This window comes from Simochromis diagramma, unplaced genomic scaffold (genome assembly GCF_900408965.1).
Source record: "Simochromis diagramma unplaced genomic scaffold, fSimDia1.1 OVJJ01000026.1, whole genome shotgun sequence".
Lineage (NCBI taxonomy): Eukaryota > Metazoa > Chordata > Actinopteri > Cichliformes > Cichlidae > Simochromis > Simochromis diagramma.
Window position 1 is genome coordinate 9,981,426 of NW_024386985.1, and position 26,028 is coordinate 10,007,453.

General features: G+C 38.9%; 1 protein-coding gene across 1 annotated transcript; it reads left to right on the forward strand.

Annotated features, from left to right (window-relative positions):
- Nucleotides 1-24,308, forward strand: impact (impact RWD domain protein). The gene is made up of 11 exons (XM_040040237.1): nt 1-177; nt 3,556-3,684; nt 3,767-3,819; nt 3,946-4,008; nt 4,172-4,257; nt 10,491-10,616; nt 10,701-10,795; nt 12,532-12,605; nt 14,421-14,511; nt 19,804-19,938; nt 23,649-24,308. The coding sequence occupies exons 1-11, from the start codon at nt 130-132 to the stop codon at nt 23,706-23,708; spliced, it is 960 nt and encodes a 319-aa protein (XP_039896171.1). The 5' UTR covers nt 1-129; the 3' UTR covers nt 23,709-24,308.
- Nucleotides 24,309-26,028: the final 1,720 nt, after the last annotated feature.

Below are 26,028 nucleotides of genomic sequence, written 5' to 3' on the forward strand. Positions count from 1 at the left end.
TGACCAGGAAGTAGTTTCTCAGAGCTGGGCGTCAACACATAACTCATGTACGTGTGTCTTATGAGTTTTGTGGTTTACTGAATAATCAACACATTTAATATAGGTGACACTTAGTCATGAGAAGAATAAATGGCGGATATCATAACTCCGGGGGATGATGAGGATCTTCAGGCTCAAGTAAGCACAAAGTACTTCCTTTTTTAATCCTCAGAAAAAGTTAGGCAATCCTGTCAGTTTGTGCGAAATGTCTTGTTTGTTGTAATATTTTCAACTGGCCTGGTGAGAGCACGTAAGCCAAATGCGGTAGATGTAGAGCTGACAGGTTGAACAAGCCCTGCTGTGTTATTTAAGATGAAGATGAATATACATGAGCAGCACATAAAAAACTTGAATAAACATACATACACAGACACACACATATACTGAAGGTTGTTCCCAAGGTGTCTGGATTCATTAACACTTTTGGAAGTGATGTTTGAAGCGCAGCAGGTGCAGCAGGGTGCACAGAGGCCACACATCAACGCAAAGTGTCAAAACAGCAGAAAAAAAGGGAAAAAAGTGAACACCATCGCAGGCATACATAATTTAATTTTTGTTGCTATACAGTTGTGTACCCACTGTCTTTATATTCAGGGAAAGTAAACATTGGCATCTAAGTTGGGAATCATAAAGAAAATAATGACATATACTGTCTTGAGATCACTAGCTGTAATCTCACAATGTGTGTGTGTGTGTGTTGTCATTCAGTTTACAGCTCAGATTTGTCCCATTGCTTTTCTTCACATATTCAAAGGGGACATATTGATACTTGTCTTATTTCATTAGGTACACCTATTTAATGACTACTTAACACAAATATTTAATCAGCCAATCACATGGCAGAAATTCATTTTAATTAGGTATTTAGACATGGTCAAGATGACTTGCTAAAGTTCAATCTGAGCATCAAAATGGGGAAAAAAGGTGATTTGAGTGACTTTGAATGTGGCAAGGTTGCTGGTGCCAGATGGTCTGCTCTGAGCAGTTCAGTAACTGCTGATCTGCTGGGATTTTCTCACACAACCACTGCTAGGGTTTACAGAAGATGGTCTGAAAATGAGAAAATATCCTGTTCTCTCTGTGTGAACGTCCCTTGTGATGCCAGAGGTCAGAGGTGAATGGCCAAGCCGCTTACAGCTGATAGGAATGTAACTCAAATAACCGCTCATTAAAACCGAGTAATGCAGAAGAACATCTCTAAATGTGCAACACACCAACCCTGCAACATTCGGCTGGTGGGGTCAGAATAAAAGCCTGGATCCCTCCTGCCATATATCACAGTTCAGGGTGGTGGTGGTATAATGGTGTAAGTGAGATTTACTAGGCACACTTTGGGCCCCTTAGTGCCAATTGAGCATCATTTAAATGTTATAACCCCTTTATGACCACAGTGTACCCATCTTCTAACAGCTGCTTTCAGCAGGATAACGCACCATTTCACAAATCATCTCAAACTGGTTTCTTGAACATCACAACGTCACAAAATCAAATAGCCTTCAGAGTCACCACATCTCATCCAATAGTATCCACATGCTTTATGATGTGCTGGAACAGGCGAGTTGGTTGGATGTGCAGGTGGAACTGTGTGATGCTGTCATGTCAATACACACTAAAATCTCTGAAGAATATTTCCAGCACCTTGTTTAAATCTATTTCCCAAAGACTTAACACAGTTATGAAAGCAAAGGGGGTTCCGGCTTGAAACTAGCAAGGTGTAACTAATAAAATGGCTGCTGAGTGTAGATACTGTTACAATAACGGCTGCTCATATTAAGAAAGGCCAATAAGTTTTAATTATTGAGATCAATCTAAGTACAAGTAATCCCAGTGAGACAAAGGCCTTCTTAAAACAGCTCTAAGGACTCAGTTTACAGCAGGGCTGGCCAATTCAATTTCCCAAGTGGACACAATTAGGGCCTAATTGTAATATTTACTCTTACCAGTAGCATTTTATAAAGAGATAAAAATTAACATTGAAGTGAATTGAGTTCAGCTTTTTTGCAACAGCCCAATTTCCCATGTTGCCCCTTGGAAAAATTAACTGCTCACCCTTGGTTTAGTCTTGTCTATGTATGAGCAAGGATTCTCCTGCTATTATCATCTCAGACATACAGCTCTGCCCCTCTGATGTTCAAGTCTTCTTTGCCTGTCAAAAAGACACTGATGTGCACAGAGTGGGATGAGAGCTACAACAGCTAATTTATGGCCGAGGCCAAGCTGAGGAGCTGCTCCAGGTCCCAAGGTTATTCCAAAGTTAGTCCAGAAGAGTGTAAAAACAAAAACATTAATTTGAATATTCTTATTAAATACACTTCATCTTTGCCCCTTTCACTTGATAAGTTCCACCACAGTGATTAATGAAGTAGTGGTAGTCAGATAGGTAGGGGAAAGAGCTATTTGGGCAATTTTATCAGGAAGTGAAAGGGGTGTGATGTATTTGTTCGGCCATTTCCCATTAACAACAGAGTTAGTGCTTTTGTGGAAGTATTTCCACTCTTATCAAAGCTTGCACAAGAAAATAAAGTGCCAGTATTCTAAAATGTAACGTTTTATAGAAATAGCTGAAAGTCCTTCATCATGTTGCAGATAGACTGTTTTTTATTTATCTACAAAGTCTGTGAAGATTATGTGAAAGTGAAAGTCAGCAGCAGCATTCAGCCCATTTTAGCAAAAAGTTCATATCTGCAAACTAGGTGGGTATTTTTTTTTATCACCCTTACTTACAGCCTTTATGTTAAATTAACTGTTTCCTAGATCTTTCAATAAACATAATGTACAGATGCAAGCATGGCATTTCTCTTACCATCTTAGCATCTTGGAGACAAAGCGAGTAAGGATATTTCCAAAAACGAAAAACAAATGCTTTAAACTTCAACTCCTTCGGCTTCTCCGTTAGGGGTCGCCACAGCAGATCATCTCCTTCCATCTCACCCTATCCCTATCATCATTTTCTGTAATGCCAACTCTCTGTATGTCCTCATTCACGACATCCTTGAACCTTCTCTGAGGTCTTTCTCTTTTCTCCTGCCTGGCAGCTCCATCTGCAGCATCCTTTGTCCAGTATATGCACTATCCCTCCTCTGCACATGTCGAAAACCACCTCAGCCTTTCCTCTCTTAGTTTGTCTCCAAACTGCTTGACCTGAGGTGCTCATGTACTCATTTCTAATTTTGGCATCTTCAGCTAGCATCTCTGACACAGCCTCCTGTCTTTTTGTCAGTACCAAGACCACACTCATCTCCACCCACTCCACCCTGCCTGTACTCTGTGCTTCACCTCTCTTGTGCACTGTCTGTTGCTTTGGAAGGTTGACCCCAGGTATTTAAACACTTTACTGCCTCTACTCAAGGGGTAGTTAATGCTTTTTTGAAGTACCTCTGTGAATCAAATTAAATGTCAGTTACACACGGATTAAATAAAGTGAGTGAAACTTTCTGTGCATCCATGGTCCAAACAATCACCACCGAGTCTGATATGATTAATCTAATTGCTTTGTTGTTCTTCGTTCTCTCTTAGATTGAAGAGGTTGAGGCTTTGTCTTCTATCTATGGTGATGAATGGTGTGTGATTGATGAAGCATCCAGGATATTTTGCATTAAAATATCCGCCGACTTGGAGGAGCCAAAACTGACGGCGTGTTTGCAGGTGCAGAAAATTGCATATTAGTGTCCATCATGCATTTTTGTTTGTAATGCTGTTCTGATTTTTTCCCCCCTTTATTGATCAGATAATTCTCCCACCTGATTATCCAAGCGCAGCTCCGCCCATATACCAGATCAAGTAAGTCTGATTTGCCTTTCAAATTTAATATGGAAGAGCTCTGATGATTTGAAAGAACAGCATCCCACTCAACGGCCCACTCCTACTCCTACTCAATAACCCTGCGTTTGTTCTCGGCTGTTGTAGTGCAGTGTGGTTGCGAGGCCCTGAGAGGGCCAAATTGGCAAACAGCCTGGAAGACATCTATGTGTGAGTGCCTTTCATAATTTTTGACTTCATGAAGAGATACCGTAGAGGGATATTAGCCACATCAAAAGCTTTCATTGTCATTGTTTTCCATGATTTAATATCACTGTAGTTTACATGCCTCTTATTTCACCCACCCTCACATAAAAATATTTCATTTTTATAGGGAGCACGCGGGGGAGAGCATCCTCTACCTGTGGGTAGAAAAAGTTAGAGATTTCCTCGTTGAGAAGTCCCAGAACTCAGAAACAGGTGAGGTGTGGAAAAAGGAAATTCCCACTTGAGGTCCCACTTTATGGCCATTTTTAATGACTCGGAATAACACCTGACAGACCACCTCAGTCTTGACCTCTCCAGAAGTGCTTCGGTGAATTCATAGAGTTGTAACTGTAGACATTTTAGTCTCAAACTCTCAAAATAATTATATTTACACCCTGGTACAAAAAGTAAATAATTTCCACCTTGATAGTGAATGCACTTTGGTTAGTTTTTATATAATTCATCCATGGGAACTATGTTAAGTTATGCAGAATTAAGGGTGTGGCCACTTTAGGTTACAGGGGTTTCTTCACGTTCTTGTCTGGTTTTACTAAAAGATGCTAAGGAGTCAGCTGTTCAGTTTATAGTGTCTTTCTGTGAGTATGTGTTGTTTTGGTTTCGTTTGTATCCCTTAGCTGTAAAACACTGGGGTATTGTTGTCACCCTGCTGGGTGAGCGGGTGACGGCGACACCCAAGTTTGAGAATGCTTTAGCTTCAGCTAATAACTCACCAGTGCTAACATATCATTAAACTGTGTTCACATATGTTAGAAAAAAACAAACAAGCAAAATACAACAAAGTAAAATAACCACTAAGGCCTCAGTCACACAAGCCTCTTGACCTGCTGGCAACTACAGAGAGCAATGTGCATTCTCTAACTGGTTGGCAAGTTATTGCTGGAAATGAGAGGGTGCTGCCCCAGAAGCCTCCTTGTCATTGCTTTGGTTGACAGGGGCCAATATTTGGTTGACAGGGGTCACCTGCCAGTCTGTAGGACGGTGTAATTAGGGCCTTACCCACCGGTGGCATTACAGCGGCTATGTCAATCTTTTATTTACAGTCTGTGTGTATGCACTGTCTCCTGTAAACTTGCACGTGATTCCTGAATACATATTAAAGGACTGAGGCTTAACAGTCTCTATATACAAACTGATGAAGTTAAAGGTGTAAAAACGACACTCCATGTGCTGGATTATAGAGTTAAATGACCCTCCTGGGCTGCTTCACCCAAACAAGCTGTATCATTTATTGGTTTTTTACAGCATATGGGTTTTGTAGGTTATTTTTGGTGAGACATGTTGGATAAATTGACTTTGAAATATCACATTTTAAGCTTAAATTTCTTATTTTATCCTTGCATGTATCTATCCTTGACAGAACTGTACTTCTTTTTTTTCTTGGCTTTTTTGTGTTATCTCATTGACTAGTTGTCTACATAGTGTAGTGGTTTACACATTCACAGGAAAAGTCATGTCAGGAAGGGTACAAACTGCCAAATCAAACATGTGGAGCCACCACATGAATAAGTGAAAGTAGCTGAAAGTAGCTCACTGTGTTATTAATCTGTCAAGTGGCTGCGACTGATAAATTAGAACAGAATAGAATAGAATAGATCTTTATTGTCATTGTTCACAAAACAATGAAAAACCACTCGGCGGCTCTAAAGCTCTTTCACAACAAAAGACAAACAGCCTGCAGTATAAACATAAAATAAATAGAAATAAAGATAAACACAGTGAGGTAGCACATAGAGAATAACACTGCACGGTGCAAGAGATACGAGTAAGATGCTTAAAACTAAATTTCCAGATATTAGAGGACAGTCTATTCTTACTGAATAAGAAAGAGTTTTTTTAAGGTGCTGATTTTGGTCCTGATTGATCTGAATCTCTTCCCAGAGAGCAGAGGGAAGAACAGGTGAAGTCTGGTTTGGGTGTGGTACATTATAAAACAACAGGCTTTTCTTTGGAGTCAACCAGTGTCACAGAGGGAGGGTAGAGTGGCACCGATAACACATTCTGCCACCCTCACCACCTGTCGCAAAGCCTTTCTGTTCTCTTCTATGCAACTGACGAACCACACTGTGCAACAGTAGGTCAGGTGAGCGTGCTTTAACTTCCCCAAGAAGTAAAACCTCTGTTGGGCCTTCCCCACCTGATGGGAGATGTCTGTGGTCCCGGTGAGGTTGGCCGAGATGCAAACATAAAGGAACTTAAAGCTTGCTAACCTCTCTATTTCTTCTTTGTGTGGCAAAGGGCAGAGTGATCAGTGTGTTTCAGAAGTCCACTTTGATTTCCCTGCTATTTTTTCTTGTGTTTAAGTCCAGATTATTGGGATAATATCAGTGTGTGAGATGCCTGACCTCCTCCCTGCAGGCTTTTTCATCACAGTCATATATCAGATGGTGGTATCATCTTCAAATTTTATGTGTCAATGGGAGAGCAATCAGGAGTGAACAGCGAGTAGAAGAGGGGGCTGAGAACCCACCCCTGTGATGTGCCAGTGTTCAAGATAAGAGTATCATCCATCCTGACATTCTGGGTGCTCAGGATGTCCAGTGAACACATGCACTACTAACAGCCTAAGCTTAGGTTTGTGAACTAGTTTGTGAGGGATAACTATATTTACAGCCGAGTTAAAACCCACAAACTGTGTAAGAGCTGGAGAGCTGTGATGACTGCATCCTATGTTTATCATTTTTCTTGATATGCAAACTGGCGTGAGTCGAGGTCAGCAGGGATGGCTGCCTTAATGCGAACAAGGATGAGTCTCTCAAAGCATTTATTTATAGTGGGAGTTAGAGCAAGTGGGTGACAGTCAATGAGGCAGTTCATTTGACCTTTTCTTTGGACAAACTTTTTGGCAGTGGGTTTAGAAAAATGTCAGTTTCAGTCTTTCCAAGGACTTGTTTACACGATAATCCACACATTGGACGGGATCTAGACCACTGATTACCAGCAGGTCAGTTATTGGATCAACCCACTTACCCACTTGATGCTTCTTCTTTTTTGTTAGAACACTCCTCCGTTCCTAAGACAACTGTCTAGTGCGGTCTAAAGCTGTGATAAGATGAGGCCTGTAGGGGCATTAAAAACTCCTCAAGACTCTGAGTGACTGCGCTGAATTGAGATCGATATCAGTGTAATACCTTTGGTTACCCCGGCAGAGTCTTTTGAAGTGTAAAAAGACATAAAGGTACTCAAATTAAAGATTCTCTACAAGTGTCACACCGAATCAGATTTTCAGAAGGGGGCTTTTTTGTCTGTCTCGATTATCTAGCGCTGAGCAGCATCTATTATCGAGGCAGACGGTCTCTTTTGAGCAACAAGCTTGAAAAATATTAACTGTCCTCCCCATTGTTGCGTGTCATAATTCCCCTTTCTGCAATTCATGTGGTAATAAGTATAACTGGTCACAGCACTTCAGCTCAGGAGCGGGATTGGCAGCTCATTCATTCAAAAGACAGGGACATTGTGTGCAAGAGGAAGAGGGGGATGATGAGTCTGAAGATGTACACTTCACAGAAAAGGAAATGAAAAGTGGGTAAACATGAGAAAAGACATGAAGTTTGGATTCATTAGATCGCACAGGAGGAAAAAAGGTAGAAAAACAGAATTTATTCATCTAAATATAGAACATTTTAATGATTTGTAATTTTGTGTGTGTGCTTCTGTCCTGTTTGTGCTGTGTGCAGGCATAGAATAAATATTGTGAACCTTTATTAGCGTAAAACATGCTAGATCCATGAGCAGCTCAACTTTGCCATTTCTTCTCTTTATTCTGGTCCTCTAAGATTTGTTAGCTTTTATTTCCCTGAAAAATATACTTCTACTACACACACAAACACACGTATTAAAGTCTGTATTTGCCTTTTTATCAAATCCTATTAGGAAAAGACACACACACACACACATACACACACACACACACACACACACAAACAACGATGGATTAATTCTACTAAAAAGTATTGTGTATGCCAAGCCTGCTGCAGCAAATCCTCTGTGCCACAGACCCCTGTTGTTGACAAGGTTGTTTTTTTAGTTCCCTTTAAAGGTACGTGCTTTTTATGACAATTTTGCATTTGCATATTTTCTCCAAGGCAATGAATTGTAGCTGATATACTCTTACAAATACTAGAGTGAGTCACACTATCGCACTTGGTGACATGTTCCACTGTCTGTTTTAAGTAGTTCATGCGTACAGAATACTCAAGAACAGCGGTCCCCAACCTTTTTTGCACCACGGACCGGTTTATGCCCGACAATATTTTCACGGACCGGCCTTTAAGGTGTCGCGGATAAATACAACAAAATAAAACTAGTACCGGTACTGAAAAAAAGAAGATTTATTCATAACACACGTGAAAAGACCCAGGAAAACCGAGTTAACGATAAAAACAATAACAAAATAACGCTGAAAACCGATAAAAACCCTGAAAACCACACATTTCACACCTGAGCCTCAACTCTGGCGGCCCGGTACCAAACGACTCACGGACCGGTACCGGTCCGAGGCCCGGGGGTTGGGGACCGCTGCTCAAGAACACCTAAACAAAATGTGCTAATCCACAGCTGAAAATAGTGCCCAGCAAACACACAGAGTTCTGTCATTTTTTAGAGTTAAAAATAACTTCTAAGATAAATATACTAGTGGATGGAAAAAAACAGAGAACTTCTGCTCCGGTATGACCACATGCTTCATTCAGTTCAGACCTATTTGGCATTGCTGAGTTTAGCGTCAGCTGAGTGGTAAAAGAAAATGAACAAGAGCAGCTACTTTACTACCACTAACCTCTTTAAATGGATAACTGCAGGAAGATGTAGGTCATTATATCAATAACTGAAGGAACATTTTCAAGTCAAATTTTGAAATTAATTTAAATGTATAATTATAAGCTTGTAATGTTTTTAGTCTTAAGGCTATTTAGGGTTAGAAATAATTAATTGTGATGATTTGTAGCATAGACATATGTATTTTAGTGCTTTAAGTAATTAGTTCAGTTTATTATCCATTCAACAATCTATATTTATCTCCATGTGCAGCTTACAGTTAATTATCATAGAGTGATAACGGGTCTAACTACATAAATATCTGCCTAATGGTTTTTATTTTGTCAGTTCTGTGTGCTGAAGAATAAAGAACCTATAAGCGACATCGTTACCTGCACTGACTGCTAATGCTTGAAAGTCCTTGGACTGCAGCTTTTTTACATGTAGGTGCTCTCACGCTAATGGAAAATTCACAGTGTGTGAAAAACACACATGTGCTCAGAGAATTCAGCTGCACTTACACTAGATGACACGGTCGTGCATTTGAGAATGACCTGACTCTGAAGCATAGACTGTATATAAAAGAAAGACATGGCCACTGTACCTTGGGACGACAGCTTTGGCCACCAACACCTTGGTGTTTGAAATTCAGATGCAACGGGCAAATGAATCTATGAAAAACTGACCAAGAGGGCTTTATTGTGCTGCCTGACTTCTTCTTTTTGCAATTAGAGGTGATGCGTCATACAGCTCATTTATAATAAATACAAGTTTCAAGCACTTGTACATTTGTACATGTTTCAGGCCTAAAAGCTACATGCTTCTTATAGATACATCTTATGGTTTATTAATCAGATTGGTGGGGAAGAACAGAAACATCTTTCCTAGTATTTTTAACAAGAGCATGCCCTTTTCCAAAGGCTTTCCAATTGATTTTGCTTAACAACCCATCTGGCTCGCCATGGTTGTTATTAATGCATCGCTGGTTTGATATTTTCATGGGATTTACAAAAATATAGACAGGTAACAAAGCTTATTCTCTAAAATCCCAACTTTTGTTGGAGGATACTTAAATATTAATGCTGGCACACTTTTCAAAGAGCAGATTTTATTAACTGCTATGATATCAGCTTGCTATGATCAAAAGCTGAGGGAAGGTCATGCATGCATTTAATTTTTGGCACATTTATTTATGATTGTGTTGAAAGACCGCGTATAAGACATGATCTATATGTGCATAGATTATCAGCTGATGAAGGCCGTCCTCACACATGGCACACCTTTGTTTCCATAACAACAGGGTTCTAATGTCAGCACCTTTAGATCGGCTTTTGGTGTTTGATCTCTCGACATTGGCTTGCTTATTAGATGTTGTCAGATGTGTTGTAATTAATTTGCAGTCACATCCTTCCTGTTTTATCGATGGCACTTTACTCAGTCACGTTTACAGTATTCTGGTTGAAGATTATATTAGCATTATCATGCATTCACATGCCAATGTTAAGGTTATGTAATGGTAATTTGGGGATGATTTGCTCAGTAGGTGTCATTTCAGTGCCAGGCACCCTGAGACTACAGACAGCTCGGTGAAGACCTTTACAGGCATCAGGGACATAAAAAAAATCAACTTTCTTATTAACATGACATAACATTTCTTATATTACCTCCTTCAGTGGAAGAACCAGAAAAAGTGAACATGACGGCTGAGAAGGATGTCGATGATGATGAAGACATTCCAGATCTCAGCAGTCTCAGACTGAATACAGAAAATGTGCACCTCTTCCTGGAACAGGCAAATGGTAAAAGCACATTTTAGTCTACGATGGCATCATTTCTGACAAAATCAGTCTCTGTCTTATTACGGATAATATTTTATCTTGTAGATGAGGAGCTGCCTCCAATTAAACATGGAAACCCGATCACAGACCGACGGAGTACCTTCCAGCCCCATTTGGCGCCTGTGGTGACTCCCAGACAGGTACAGCATGGAAATGAGCATAATAAAAAATGATATGCATAAAAAGATGGAGCTCCAACAGTGTACAGTTTGAATTTTGTGCCTCGTTTTTTTTCATGAATGATGAATCCTCTCTGCAATCAACAATTCATACAAAATTCAACAGAAATACTTGATGAGTGGAAGATAATTTATATCTGAAACATCATCTGGTTCCTTCCTGCATGCTAATCTCACTCTCTGAGTCTCTGGTAACATACCAGCTTATCTTAAAAGCTTCCACCTGCTGTGAATTGCAATTTGTATAAAAATATTTACGCAGACAGCTGTCCTCTTTAGAGGACATAAACCAAATAGACGAAGAGCTGGACATCATTTCCATAATTTTATATACTGATCTGGAAGTGACTGATTTCATTTATAGATATAAAGAAAAACAAATTGGGCACGTAATTAGTTTCTTTCAACTTCAGTATAGCCTATTTTTTTGTTCTTCTAAATTGGTCAGTACTAAATGGCATAAGATAAAAGGGCTTTCATTGTCATTGCATTCAGGAGTGAGACTCCCGGTTGGTGCATATGAGAAAATATGATATTAAAAAACATTAAGGACTCCATAAAACCACTTGCACACAATATAAAGTGCTAGAGCCAATGAAGTCCCAGAGTCAACAGAGTTCCCAGTCTGCAGTAACTATTGCACAAATCTAATCTGAACTTATTTACTGTTTCTGTGTACTGTGATTATCTGCAGTTGTGTCCTCTAGGGTCATTTGACCTGTATAAATATATATATATGAATATATCAGTAATCAACCCACAGTATCCATAATGAAGTCACCCGTTGGTGAACCTGTTGTGCTGCTTTCACTCTTTGCATTTTGGTGTTATGGAAATGGATGTGACCAGTGACGGTGGATTTGACTGGGTAACTGAGGGACACTGTACACTCATATGGTGGCAGCCTGTAACTTTCAAGGTAGCCCTTCCTTAAAACACACCCTGCTTTATCTGAAATTTTTAGACTAATGCGGACCATGATGTCTGAAATGTTGTATTTAAGAAGACTTGAGACTAGTGATTAACTCATTCGGACAGCATTTACAGAGGTCATCGATTAAATGGGTTATTTAAGCAGTGACCCCCTTTGCCCCCTTCTGGTCATTAAAGGGAGTGCAGGTTTAAGGCACGATGCCATCATCTTTCAGAGCTGAAAGCTACGTCTGTCTGTTACATACAGTGTGTTAACTGTTTTAGAGTAACTTTTGAAGTGTTGCTGTAGCCTTTGCCAGCACAGAAGCCAACTGGCTAAATTTGGTAACTAACTCGAAGGTGACACGACGGTGACAGCACTACAAAAATGGAACAGGCAGGGGAGGCATGAATGTAAAACCAATTTTTGTCACACTATAGTCAAGCCTCAGTTTTATTTTGAGCCTTTCAGTGTCTGTTTAATTAATACATGAGGTGATTTAGCTTCATAAACAGTTGAGTAATGCTGCTTTGTGCATTAGTCAGCAGTGTTAGACAGCATGTTGACTTGACAAGTTGTCATCTGCACAAATACAGCATCATTTTTAGTGTGACCTTCTTTTGGACATCACTGCTGTTTTAGTATGCCTTCAATCAGGATTTTAGCATGAAAGCAGGTTGCAGCTAACACAGTGCTGAAAAGGAGATGCCTTGCTTCTGCAGTAAAGTCAGTGTAAATGCATCTGAGAGTGACATTTCATTACTCCCCACATTATTTGTTACAGGTTAAAATGGTCCTGGAGAAGCTGTACGAAAACAAGAAGATTGCCAGTGCCACTCATAATATTTATGCATACAGGTTAGTAATGTCACATATCGCTTATATAGTTGCTAAAAAAATGTATAAACCCTTTGTAATGCTTGGATTTCTACACTGATTATTCAAAATGTGTGGTTTGCTCTTCATCTAAGTTGTAATTATAGACAAACACATTCACACTAAAGTAGTAACAGACAAGCAGTTATACTGTTTGAGTGTGGGTTGGAAAAATAATGAACCACCGTGCTAAAGACTGCAAAGTCTCAAGTGTTCTAGTAGATCAGATAAGATTGGGAGTGTGATTTGTAGACTTGTCCTTCTCTAAATGTAAAGAATGATGATATGATGTAAACCGTGCCTTAAACATGAATTTCTCTGAACCTTAGAAGTGACATTATAGAGAAAGCATTTCTAATGCCCTGTGAGTTTTATATTCCACAGTATGAAAAACTGCTGCTTTTCTTAGCAGTTGATCACAGCAGGAGCACAATGTGGAATCCTATAAGAGGCGTAAAAGAAAGCAATTGTAACAGTAAAGCACCTTCAGAGATCTGTGCAAGAAAAATAGTGAATAAGAATTTTCTAAATAGAGGAAGACCACAAAAATGCTGGGAAATTCAGCAACAAGCTTATGATGAGCTTATGATGAGACAGACAAATAGAACGAAATCAAAAAAACTAAATGAAATGACTTTGTGAACTTAGAAAAGCCTTAGTCTAAATATTTGTTAGCTGGGTAGCAAAATTTTACTACAACTTGCCTGATTAATGATCGATGAATGTGTTCATTAAGACTGAGATATCTACGTGACTGTGAGCCAGCTGCTTTCAAATCCTTCTGTGTGTTTATTGTAATATCTTCACTGATTCTCCTCACACATAGCATCCGTACGATAATACTACACTAAAATTAAACATTTTCAAACAATAAAAACTAAAGTGAAACAAGAAAATCTATTCTGGAAACCAGCTGAAACTCATCTGAACTAAAATGTCACGACGGAGTACCACAGCGTGGACCTGCTTTGCTATTTCAGGGCCTGCACGTCTTGCAATCACTGAATTTAAAATTGTATCAAGCAAATTTTTCTCTGAGAATTGAATGGCAGCTTATGAAAGGTTGGCTGATTCAAAAAGGCAATTACCCAAACAGCTTCAATGGGAAAAGAATAATATTCAAGCTTTTGGATGGCAAGTGAGGGTCCAACTTAAAAGATGTAGCATGACTTGTCAGTTCAATCGAGACATCCCATGTGTGGGTATAGAAATGTGAAATAAATCAGTTGTGATTAAAAGGACACTACAGGAAACATCTAATAAAGGGGGTTCAATCTAATAAATTAAATTAATATACATTATTTAGTTTATTATATAATGGATCTAATATAAATAAAGTATATATGTCTGTATGTGTTTACGCCCACAGTGGAGAAGAACATGAGATAAGTAAAGATTCAAGGCTCATCTGTCTTGCCCAAAGGGCTCATTGCTGCAATTAAAGGTCAAAAAAGCACCAGAGAAAATGACGGCTTCTGACACTACTGTGCATAATGTGAAAAGATGTGTGTATGTGTGTGTGGCCTTTCTCAGTGTGTGTTTGTGTTTTCTCAGACATTGCCTGTGTGTGAGATGTGTGGTGTTTTTTTTTTTTAAAGTGTCGTCTAATGAGGTCGATGTTGCGTCGTTGGTGCACTGCCTGGGTGGTCATTACTCACGGGGAGGATATTGTGACATTTAGACCACTAAAAAAAATGTTCCGGTGAAGAGGCTTTAAGTGTCACAGTGTCACACTAACCACAACGTCTTAATGCTCTCCCGCCTAAAACCAAGCTGTTGTGATTCTGTCTGTTGTAGGATTTACTGCGAGGACAAGCACAGCTTCCTGCAGGACTGTGAAGATGACGGCGAGACAGCCGCGGGGGGGAGATTGCTCCATTTACTGCAGGTTATCATTTAATTAAAAAAAATGCTGGCTTTGGTCCAACAGATAACTCTTTCAGCTTCATACCAAAACTGCATGTTATGTTTGTTAAAAAGGTAAAAATCCCCAAAGAACTAGTCAGTTAGCCAAAGCTGAATGCACAAAAGCGTCCGCCCAGTAACGGCAGCCACATTGTTAAATCTGCTGGCTGCCTTGAGCTTTCCTTTGGCTTTTGCATTGCTTAATTGGAGTCTGTGCTGCCCTGTTAATTTTCACAGTATGCATAATTTAGTTTATTTCTAAAGGACACTGACAGTTGTGTCCGATTTACATAGCCTTGCATATAGCTGAAGCTAATACCCAACACCAGTCCCTTGATGGGCATTAATGATTCAAGCAGTCAAAATTACATGCTACCACTTACAGTTTAATATGGAAACTGCTGTGATTTTGCAATTAAGATTGTTATCAGTAAGGCAAACTCCCACAATATCAACCTAAATGTTTTTCACGTAATGCACGCACTTGTAGACATATAGTATGGTAGTGGTGATAACCACCACTTATTAATATCATATTTTGCAGCATAAATTGGAAACTTGACATTTTTTTCGTGTTTACTGGCATTCAAAATAAGTTACTCTTAATGAGGGTAGCTGTTGTGACAGTTTTGACAGTTTATGTCACACCACCAAAGCAGATTAGTCCTTTTTGTTGAAAATAATAACATGTCACAGCGGGAAAGGCATAAGTGCGAATAATATGAAGAAAAAACACGGCCGAGTTACATTCGGCTTCTCCAGTTCCAAGGTCCTGGTATTGTAACCTATATCCTCTGTATCAGTAAACAATGGGGGCATTTTTGGGTGAGGTGTTCTGAAACTAAAGACAGATTTGATGTCATTAAGTGGTTTGAGGGTATTTTAATGTAGTTTATGATTTATTTATATAGTGCCAAAACATAATCTTAATTTTCACGACACACCCTATATTGTAAGGTAGACAATGCTACAACCTTGCTATGAGAAGCTGACTGATCCAGCGATCCAGTACGAGTGGCACTTTAAATTGGTGTGGAGAAAAAAAATACTCCCTTTTAACAGGCAGAGATCTCTGGCAGAAGGTGGGTAAGGCATCTGCAGTGACCAGTTGGGTGGTGAGAGAAAGAGAAGAGAACAAAGAGGAGCACAGAGAGACCGTGATCAACAAACAGAAAAAAACCCACACATCAGAGAGATTAGTTAATGACATGCAGTAGAGCCATCAACAGTGAATGCATGTGTAAACGAGTTGGTCAGTGCATTATGGTAGATTCCTTAGCAGACTGGGAACATCGCAGGATATTTGACTTTAACCTAAACTGTGAAATTAGCCTAATAAATGAAGGTTCTACATCTATTTCTGCTTCTCATAACAGCAAGTAAGCCGGCACTCCTGAAAGCAGAGAGCTTTATTTTCATATTATAAGGCATTTTGAGGTATAATGGAGGTTAGCGTCATAAACAGTACTGTTTGTACTTTGTCAGAGAGCTTTTAGGACATACTGACATATATATTATAGCCGTGAATCCTCAAAGTAACAATTTTCAGCATCTTTCTGAAACAGGATGCTCCTAATTTTAATGATAATGTTTTTTTAATGCCTTTCAGCTTAATGGACAATAAGGATTATAGAAATGTCACAGCTTATTGAGCATGCTAGTCTCTCTTGTTGGTATAAAAATGTTTATACACTGAATGCTAGGCCTTATTTTAAATTCTGTTGCAGTTTCTTATAGCACACCTGCCATTTTTATTGAAATGACTTCATTTATACTTTTAATAGCACTTTTTCTAACACCTTTTCAGTCCTACCACTCAAAGTGCCTTATACTGTGAGCGTTTAATATAAGTATAATCTGTACTCCTATCACATACACACACAAACAGTAATGTGTCAAGGGCATTGGCATTCAGGACACTGAAATTCAGAATGGAGGAGCCCAGGATCGAACCACTGACCTTCCAGTTATGGCCTTAAACCACAGCCAACTGTATAGGGAGGAAGAAGTATTAATTCAGTTTTGTGAAAAGCAACCCTTCTAATAGATTAAGTAAGTAATCTACTGACGGTGTCACATAAAGCTTTAAGAATATGTATTCAAAACTCCAGTGAAAATCAATTCAGGACATTCATAAAATTCAGACTAATGTCCATAACAGAGCGTCAAAACTGCGTCTCTTTTAAATTAGACAGGCTATCTAATGAATTTCTTTGAGCCTGTCAGGGTTGATTTTGAGACACTGAGATGATGTGATGTGGAAATACTGAAGCTGCCGGTCTCTAAGGCAGAGCCGAACATCGATTCAGAGAAGTGTACTTGCTGAGAAAAACAGAACTGAGATTGTTTTGTGTGGGGATGTGGCTGCAGTAGTATAAACCACGCTTCTAATGTTTAAATGGTGTTTAGGTTTCCTCCACTGGGAGCTATGGTCCCACTATAATAATTTCACACAGTCATTAATCCTTTTATTTCAAATATCAAAGAAGCCCTTGTCACTGGGTTTTACTGTCAGATGGCCCTATGATTCACACACACACCCACATCACACTAAAATGTGTTATTGTCCACACAGTTTTTGTTTCCCTGTAACGTTGAATGAAAGCCAGTAAAAGGTTTGTGACCAAACAAAAAGTTTCCTATAACACAAAGCTCAGCAGTGACTCGTAGTAGTTGTGTCATTACTCATTACTCCTAGGTGCTGCGTCGTGTCAGAGCTTTTCCAGATGAAGTCCATGACTCGTGTCAAAGTTCATTTTCATTCATAGGATGACAGCAGTCGCCGCTGCCAGTGTGGCCCTGTTAGAGAGATAAATCACTGTGAAATGGTGCATTGGATTATCGGTGTGGATATGTCAGAAACTGAGATCTGCTACACTGAATTCAGATGAATCAAGCGCTCATATGTTCGCTTTAAAAACTTGCTCAGCCAGTCTTTGCTTTAAATTATCTTTTAAATGCTAAAAGAATTCAAAGAAAATCTAATTTACCTGCATCTGTGTTATTATATGTTCTATATTTGCTATCAAGGAAGCGCATTAAGCTTTATTTCTTCTATTCTAAAGCTTTCTCGACACCAACAGAGTGTAGCTATAATCAATATAATAATCTATATATTTATATTGAAAATAAGAAAGAGAATAATGTGAGTGATACAGGAGTGCTTCATAGTGACAGATCCAATTTTACAAGGGAGGATAGAAGTGCTATGTGGCTCTGGAGGCTGATCTGATGCAAAGTGATGTATGAATGGAGGTGAATGAGACTTGCTGTGCAAAGTGCTTTGTGTGCTCACGTAGTAGAAAAGCACTAGGTAAGAACCAATCCATTAACTATGATGCTAGATATTACGAGGTGCAAGTAAAAGCTAAGCTGCAGAGGAAATCTTTTTTAGAGTGGAAAAAAAGATCATTCTTCAGTTAGGGAAAATGGTTCTGAGTTAGAGCCTTGGCCGAGCGCAGGGGCAGCTTTAAAGCTCCTCTTCGGTTTCTTTCATCCAAACAACGCTAGGCTAATTTTGCTGTCACTGTGTCCTTGACCAACGACTGGCTCACATCAGAGGTCAGTCTCCAGGCGCTGCATGGATGCCACCCACTGCTTCTAATATTCCTAATAGTAAATGGGGAGAATGATAAAGGAAAATCAGTGCTTTTAATCCTAAAACCAGACTGATTCAAGCTATCAGCCTTTTATAGATTTCTTTTCTAACTCGCGGGCATGAGAGCAGATTTAAGAAATCAGGTAAATTCCTGTAGCTGTCTGACCTGTAACTGGATCTGCTGTCCTCCATCTTTCTGAGCAACACAGTGATTAATCTTCTACTCGCAACACTCTCAGCATAGTGAGCAATTTACATGAAGAGCTTTTCCCAAATCTTTTTTCCTCTAATCTCATTCCTCTTCATAAGGCTTTCTTCCCATTTCCTCATTTAAATGTGTGCACGCTCACAGTGAATGTGGAAGTGTGTGGCGATGAATAAAAGTGGGATCTTATTGATAGAGCTGGCAGTCAGATGTGGATGAGTCCCTTCAAAAGACAGATTGGTTTTTGTGGCAGTGCAAAGTAAAGTTCTCCACTTCATTTTAAGACCACAGTCTGGTGTTTTGGAAAATAAGCCTTTTGCCATTTACTGGGAATTTCATTAATCTCAATTTAATCTTTGTGCGCTCAAACTTAAGAGTTGCAGAACTTGAAGAGGAACATGGGGAAACAGTCTCAATTAAAAAGAAAAACAATCTTAAGGCTTTTCCTGTTTTATATATTTACACATTTGTTATATTGCACATCTTATTTGCAAACAAACTTTAGAGATATGAGAGTGCACCTTTGACGTTTCTGGCTGCTCCTGTAAAGCTGCAGTAGCATTTTTTTTTTCTTTTTCCATCTGGAGGTATCAAGATGACAAACTGTAAACAAACTGTAAACATAAAACTGTTATTAGACTGGTAGAGAGAGAACAATTAAATATTGAACTTACTGAATAAGGCTAATATTCACTCTTTTTTATGGGGTTTTAGTTTATGGCAAATCCCGAGGGGAACAATGCACTCGTTGGCTGCCAAGTACTTCACACATTTGCCAAATTCATGTCTGCAGTTTGGTACTGGTTCAAGGCAGGTAGCGCTGCAAAAAGCTACCTGCTGCAGCTGGACTTGACAGTTCTTGACAGGAAAATCAAAGCAATCATGTAAAAGGTGCCAAAATGCTTTTTATAGTTGAACGTTCCAGCACAGCAGGGTGATAATTATCCATATGTTCATTGCAGGGTGCAATGCCATTCATGTAGATGTAGACAGTTGATTTATTGTACTTTTTCTGAATGGTCTTTTAAACGTTTCTGATGTTATGGTATTTTATTGCTTAGAAAACTGTCTTATTTCAGTTTTTTGAGATGATATTTAGTTTTATTGTAGTTTTTATTTCATTTGTGTTTGAGTAGAATATTTCAATTATGTGATTTAATGAATTAATTGAACATCAAGCCCTTCTGTTTCTGTCCTAATGTAAGTTGACTGTGTCCTTAAACCACATATTGAACACACGAAATTGAACGTAAAATAAATCTCTGTCTAACTCTAAGAAATTACACCACAAATACATCCATTTTAGATTTATAGGTTCTTGGCTTTAGACTGGAAGTTTAGTCAGATGCATTTCATGAAGATTCATCTGTTTATTATAAATCAAATATAGTGTAAAATATATCTGATGCAGTTTGAAAACAGCTATCAAAGCTTTCAGCCAGCTCATTTTACACGTTTATTTCTCACAACAGATCCTGGACGTGCGTAATGTCATGGTGGTCGTGTCTAGGTGGTTCGGGGGCATTTTGTTAGGTCCCGATCGCTTCAAACACATCAACAACTGTGCTCGTAACATCCTGGTGGAGGAGGGATACACTGCCTCTACGGTGAGACACACTCTGAGCCTTTTACACATTGCTCTGTCATCTTCTGCTGACACATCATCAGTCAAATTTGACTTTGCTGCCAGTTTTCTGATGCAGGAGACCACCTGGTTTCTTGTAGTTTAATTGACTTACCACCCAGTGTTCCTCCAATTATCTGGAAACAAAGAGATTGACTGCAGGCGAGGTTTTGCCTTTCTGGCATCCAAAGCAGAGTCAGAATGCCGGGGTTGTACTGTTACACAGTATAGTTACAGTGAGACGTCACTTTAATTACAAAGTGTCTGGTTGCAACATGTTCTGGAGATCAAACACGCTTTCACCGGCCTGAAGTTAGGTCCAGTCTGCTTTGAAGTCGCCTTTGTGTTCTCCAAAGTTATTCCATTGATACATGATTGACCTTTGAGTGGCTGCAACAGATAGATTAAAGGTACTGCAAACCTACATTTTTAAAAGTTTGTCCTTCTTCCAAACCCCATCAACTCACTGTAAAAATCAGCACTTTATTTTATTCCCTTCCTGACTGCAAAGTCCCAGTTCCCGCTGGATGTAAAACCCAGACTCTGTGACAACTTATTAGAATTTGCTGCCTGTGGAAGGAGAACTTAACACCTCTGCAGAATCACTCCATTTCATGAAGTCTACTAAAAATTTGCATAAGAATTTAAGATGATTAGATTGGATTGAAAACAAACACTTTATTTTTAGAACATGTGAAGTATGACTCAAAACTATTTTTTATGACATTCAAATAACTTAAGTCATTCAAACCTAACAAAAATCTAGAACAAGGGTCCTCCCACAGGCCAGTGCCAGAATTCATGAAAACTATACCGCTTTGTACTGTATTTCATTCGACCATTTCTATAGTAAGACACAGGAGTGGAGCATTGTAGACATTTGTCCATACATACTAAGCTTTTTTAATATTTCCAGATTTGGCTGGTGTGACGAAATGTAAGTCATCTTACTTACAGTTAAAAAAACAATTTTAACGGACAAATTGCAAATATAATTAAAATTAACACTTGCACTTTGAGACATGAAAGTAATGTCATACCATACATTTTTTAACACTAGTAATACACTACTGCTTTCAAACTGTGCCCTCTGAAACTCAAGCACCAGGTCATTATAATGATCTCTGTTCAGGTTGTACTGTGCTGCTAAACAGATACATTAAACCCAATAATGTATCTATTAGGCAGCACCAACTTGACACTCAGTTACCAAAGCTTTGAGGAGCCCTCATCTATATAAGGGAGGGACATGAATGCATTTAAGGAGGTTTCATCCTTGTTTTTAAAATTGGCTCCGTTTAAATTGAATTTAAAAAAAAATATCAGCTTGAGTTTAACATTGTAGCCTCCTCAATATCTCGTACTGAGGTGTAATTTGTGATTACCTCATGAGCTCATATATGACATTCTTATTTTTCACTGTGCCTGAGTATTATTCAATCAGAATCAGAATACTTTATTAATCCCGAAGGAAATTATAGGTTACAGCAGGCAGCACGCTAATGGCGCATGCGCACTTACAAAGAAACCTTCTGACCAAACTTTACACAAACATCACCAAAAATACATAACATGAGGTGAGAGGAGGAGAAAAAAAAACTCCACTCAGACTGAGCACCTAATGGGAGAACAGTTTGAGAACAGAAAAAATACCCCAGCACAAAAAGCACATGATTGTCAATAGACCATAGAAACACAAGACGGGCAACAGGGGCGGGTAAAGGTAAGCGAGAGCTGGTGTAGACAGTGCATCCGGTCCTCCAGCATGTCTGCGCTGGTCCAGTCAACCCGCCATCTGCCCCGGGAGGGAACAAGTATTGAGCCTCCTTTATGTTTTGAAGCCAGACTTTTCTGTAAGTAAATAGTTTTAAGGCTTTCCTGAGGTTTTTGAAAGTTTTCTTTTGAGTTTGACCATTTGTTTTTAGTTTCACCTACCTATGATTTGTTCAAACATAAAAGAGACACCAGTTTAAAGAGTGTTTACATATAACAGAAAATTTTAAATGATATCTTTAGGTGGTTTGTTGCTAGCAGCCTGTCACAAAACCACATATTTTTCCAGTTTCTTTAACTGAATCTATAAAAACAAATGCCATATTTAACAAAGACAGTGATTCCCAAAGAGCTGTTAGCCTGATAATTCTTTGGGAATCACTTGGCATGGTGTGCTGTGTGTCCTCAGAAAATTGAAGAAAACTGGAGGATAAAAGTGGCAGGCCTAAAAAAAGATTTTTATTTATTTATTTATTTTTTTAAATCAGATGATCAGTAGCTGAAAGCCATTACGAAATAGGAAGAAATCCAGCAAAGGCTTGACACAGGGCCTGAGAGATGCTTTGCTGAGGTCTCATCATCGACAGGGTGGCTGACAAGAAATTATTCTTAGGAAAAAGGAAGAAAAAGCTGAGATTCACCAAATTATAGAAGAACTCGACTGAACATCAGTGGCAACAAATTTTGTACATGTTTAAATCACTGTACCCATTTTGCATTTTCCTAGCAAAATGTAAAGAAATGAGGGCCGATTTTTGCACAGCACTATATTTCACTAAATATGGAGAAATTTCACAAATGTCCCCTTGGCGGTAGGATGGATTGTTTAAGTCAGATTCATCTCAAAGACATGATGAATTAAAAAAAAAATGTCACATTAACCTCAGAGTAGCTGGTTATTTTCTGTGTCGTGTGTACACCGGACACCGGAAAGCAATAAAGAGAGAAAACGAGGAGGTCTTCTCAGCTACAGCCTCATAACGTCCCTTAAACTGATAACTGTTAAGAATTTCCTGAGTCAAGCTTTAATGATGGGTTGATGTGTATGTCAAAAATAAATTTAAAAAAACAGGACCCGAACCCTTGAGGCACACTTATTTAATTTCGTCTATGAAGATATGTTGGTGGAAATCTGGAACTTTTTATTCTTTGAGGAGGAAACAGTCAGTCCCTGAAATCAGTGTCCCAGGGCTCCTTCTTAACAGTGTACAGCCTTTACAAAAGTCAGCATACTTACCCAACAACCAATGAGACAATATCGAATGGGAGAAAATCATTTTTGGTAAGGTGAGTGAGATCAGTTTTGCAAAAGCTAAATCCAAAATTGCATAAAGTCTCTGAATACCTGGATAGGATTTGATTTATGAGAAAAAGAGACTACAGTTTAGAGGGGGGAAAAAAGAGCTGAATCAGTCTCACACCTGAGGAGGAACAGGTCACTGCCGGTTACTTTGCAGTATATGAGTCACTTATTAAAAATGGTATCAAAGCAATTTCCTGCTGTATAAAGCTCTACGCCAATATGAAAAACAAACTCAGACAAAATTGATGCATCAAGACAGACTCAGTGAACATTTGTTCACCCTGTACTATGTAACAGAGGTTTCAGAGTTCTCTACAAGTTGGCAGTCTGGATTGCCAGACTAATAATTAGCAGAGGATGTTTCCTAAAAGTACTTAGGATGGCAATGTTTTGTTTGATGCAATTACAGGAATACATTAAAACAGCATGGTGCATGTCAATCAGTACATTGCAATTTGCACATTTGCAAACACAGCGGGAGTTTTAGGCAAAAGAGTTTATCATGAGCTGTAAAGAAGCACTCAGATATTAAGCACGGAAAAAGCTCTGGCACCATTAAATAGAGTGCTAATGTAACACAATCATTCTTTCTCTAATCCTCCCCTCTTGGTTCACAGGATGAGGCCAACAAATCAGGACTAAAGACCAAAAGGCCAAAAGGCAAGAAGACAAAGTGAATTTCAGAAGAAAAATGAAGAACTTTTTTCAAGCACACGTTCAGTATTTGATGTCGAATTCAACGAAAAGCTCGTTTTTAGAAAGAGATGTGAGATGTGTCTTAGAAGACAAATGGTTTCTAGCAATTTAGTTTTCATTCAAGGTCATAAAATATCATCTGGGATTTCAAAATGACGTCTCAGATGACTGCTTTAACTCTGGAATGTATATTTTTATATTTAGTTTAAGAAGCCTCGAAATAAAATGTGTACAGTTCACATTTCATTAAAACAAATTATGGGGATTTGTGCAATGATCATGACTTTGAATGTACCTCACATCTGAAGATTGTTGATCCACGTCTGAAGAATACGCCAGTATTTTTAAATCCTCGAATTACTAATTTTTTTTCTTGTCTGCATGCACTCCCAGTATTTTTAAAATTGTAATGCTCCATCATGATGGAGATACAGTAACGAGGTTGTCCCTGCAAGCCTTAATTCATTTCCCTGTTGAATCTGCATCTCAATAGCGATCTTTCACAAATCATTTCATCGTTTCCAAGAAATGCGATCATACATCACTGCTTAATAAAATGGAGTTTACTGAGTTGCAACACAGTCCACGTCCATTTTCTCCAGTGCATTTGGCACACACTTCTAGCCTGTTAAATAGACATCCTTTTCACATTTTGAATGTCTTTCAGAGCATTTACCACTCATTCCCTCCTGTGAGATTTTGTCTCACCTCACCTTTTTGTGTCACTCGATCTCTGGAAAGACATTCTGCATATTAATGCTTTGAAGTGGGTTTTAAGCACCAAAGGACCACTATCTAAATATATCCAAGTCTCATACAGGCACTTTTTAATTTGGTTCCACCAGCAGGACCTGACTATTATGATGCAAAAAAAAAAAAAATTATCTGCGCTCATTATCTTCAGAAAATATAACTGATAGCATACAAATGTAGAGAGATATTTTGATTGAATGAAAGCGCAAATGATAACACATTTTAGAAAAATTTCCTCCAAGTCTGTTTACAAAGCCGCCTGCTCATTTCAGCCATTAGAAATAATTACAGCTAATTCACTTAGCAGAGTTGTTTCTCCCTGACAAGCTGTCATCACGCTGAACCCAATCATCTCAGCCCTTAATCATGTTTTTCAGGGGCTTGCAAAGAACTCAATTTCATACTCAAGGCTGAGGAGAATAATTAGAGCGCTCGGTTTCAAATTTCATCTGCACAGTCCGTACCGATACTGCCACGCAAGCCTGTTAGGCCATTGTTTCAGTAACTGCCCAAAAACATTCAGTGCAGATCATATATTTTTGCACACTGTCACGTTATGTTTCAAGCTGAGGTTGTATAATGAATCTGGTTTATCTGAAGTGGTCGGACAAAAGTATTCACCATTGAGGAATTGCAGCCATTTTTGGTACATTTTAGGTCTGGGGTATTTCTTTATGAACTTAGCTTGGCAAAAGATTTGAAGTGGAGCATTTGGAAGCTGTGAACATACAACAGACAGATGAGCTCAAAGGAATCCATCACAGAAAGAGATAACAGGAACATTTGGATTGGCAATTTGGTAAATTTGTAGAAACCCTGTACAATGTCTATCAAAGTGACAACCACTCTCCAAATGAAAAGCAATACCATTGCTCACAAGAAGAATTGCAGATATTTTATCACAAGGTGCCAAAGAGTCATCATCTTAGAGAATAGGAAAGACAGATTAGAGTTAAATAAAACGCATCTTAAAATAAAAGGTAAAGCTGTCAGCGCAGGGCATGCTTGACATCAAATTGCACTGGGTCAGTAGTGTTTACTGATGATGTGCCAGAAGCGGCGAGAAATCTGAAGAGCTATAATTTTTGCTCTCTTCAGCAAAACTGTCTTGACTGCACGTCATAGTGGCAAATGCAGTAAAAAGGGAGAAAATCCATTGTTTGGTGATGCCTTTAGCTTCCAGACGGTAAGCAATCAATGTCAAGGGTCCTTAACTGGGAAAGGTTTAGGAATATAGCCTTACCTGAATGTTTGGTTCCAGCATCATGCTGCTGCCACAACCCTGTTGCAGGCTCCAAACTAACTTTTCATTTTCACAAAAACAAAGACACTTATTATCTATTGATTTCCCCAAATTTTAAATCTTTACTCTGCCTGCAATTATTGAAAACATGCAGCATAATCAGTGATTTATGTAAAGTGATAACTAACCCAGGCCTGTTATCACAGCAGTAGACTTCATAAAGCCCACAGTATGCATGTTTAACATGTTGTCAGCCATTCGCCTTTACTCTTTTGTATATTTCCTATGGATGGTGACAAAGCACC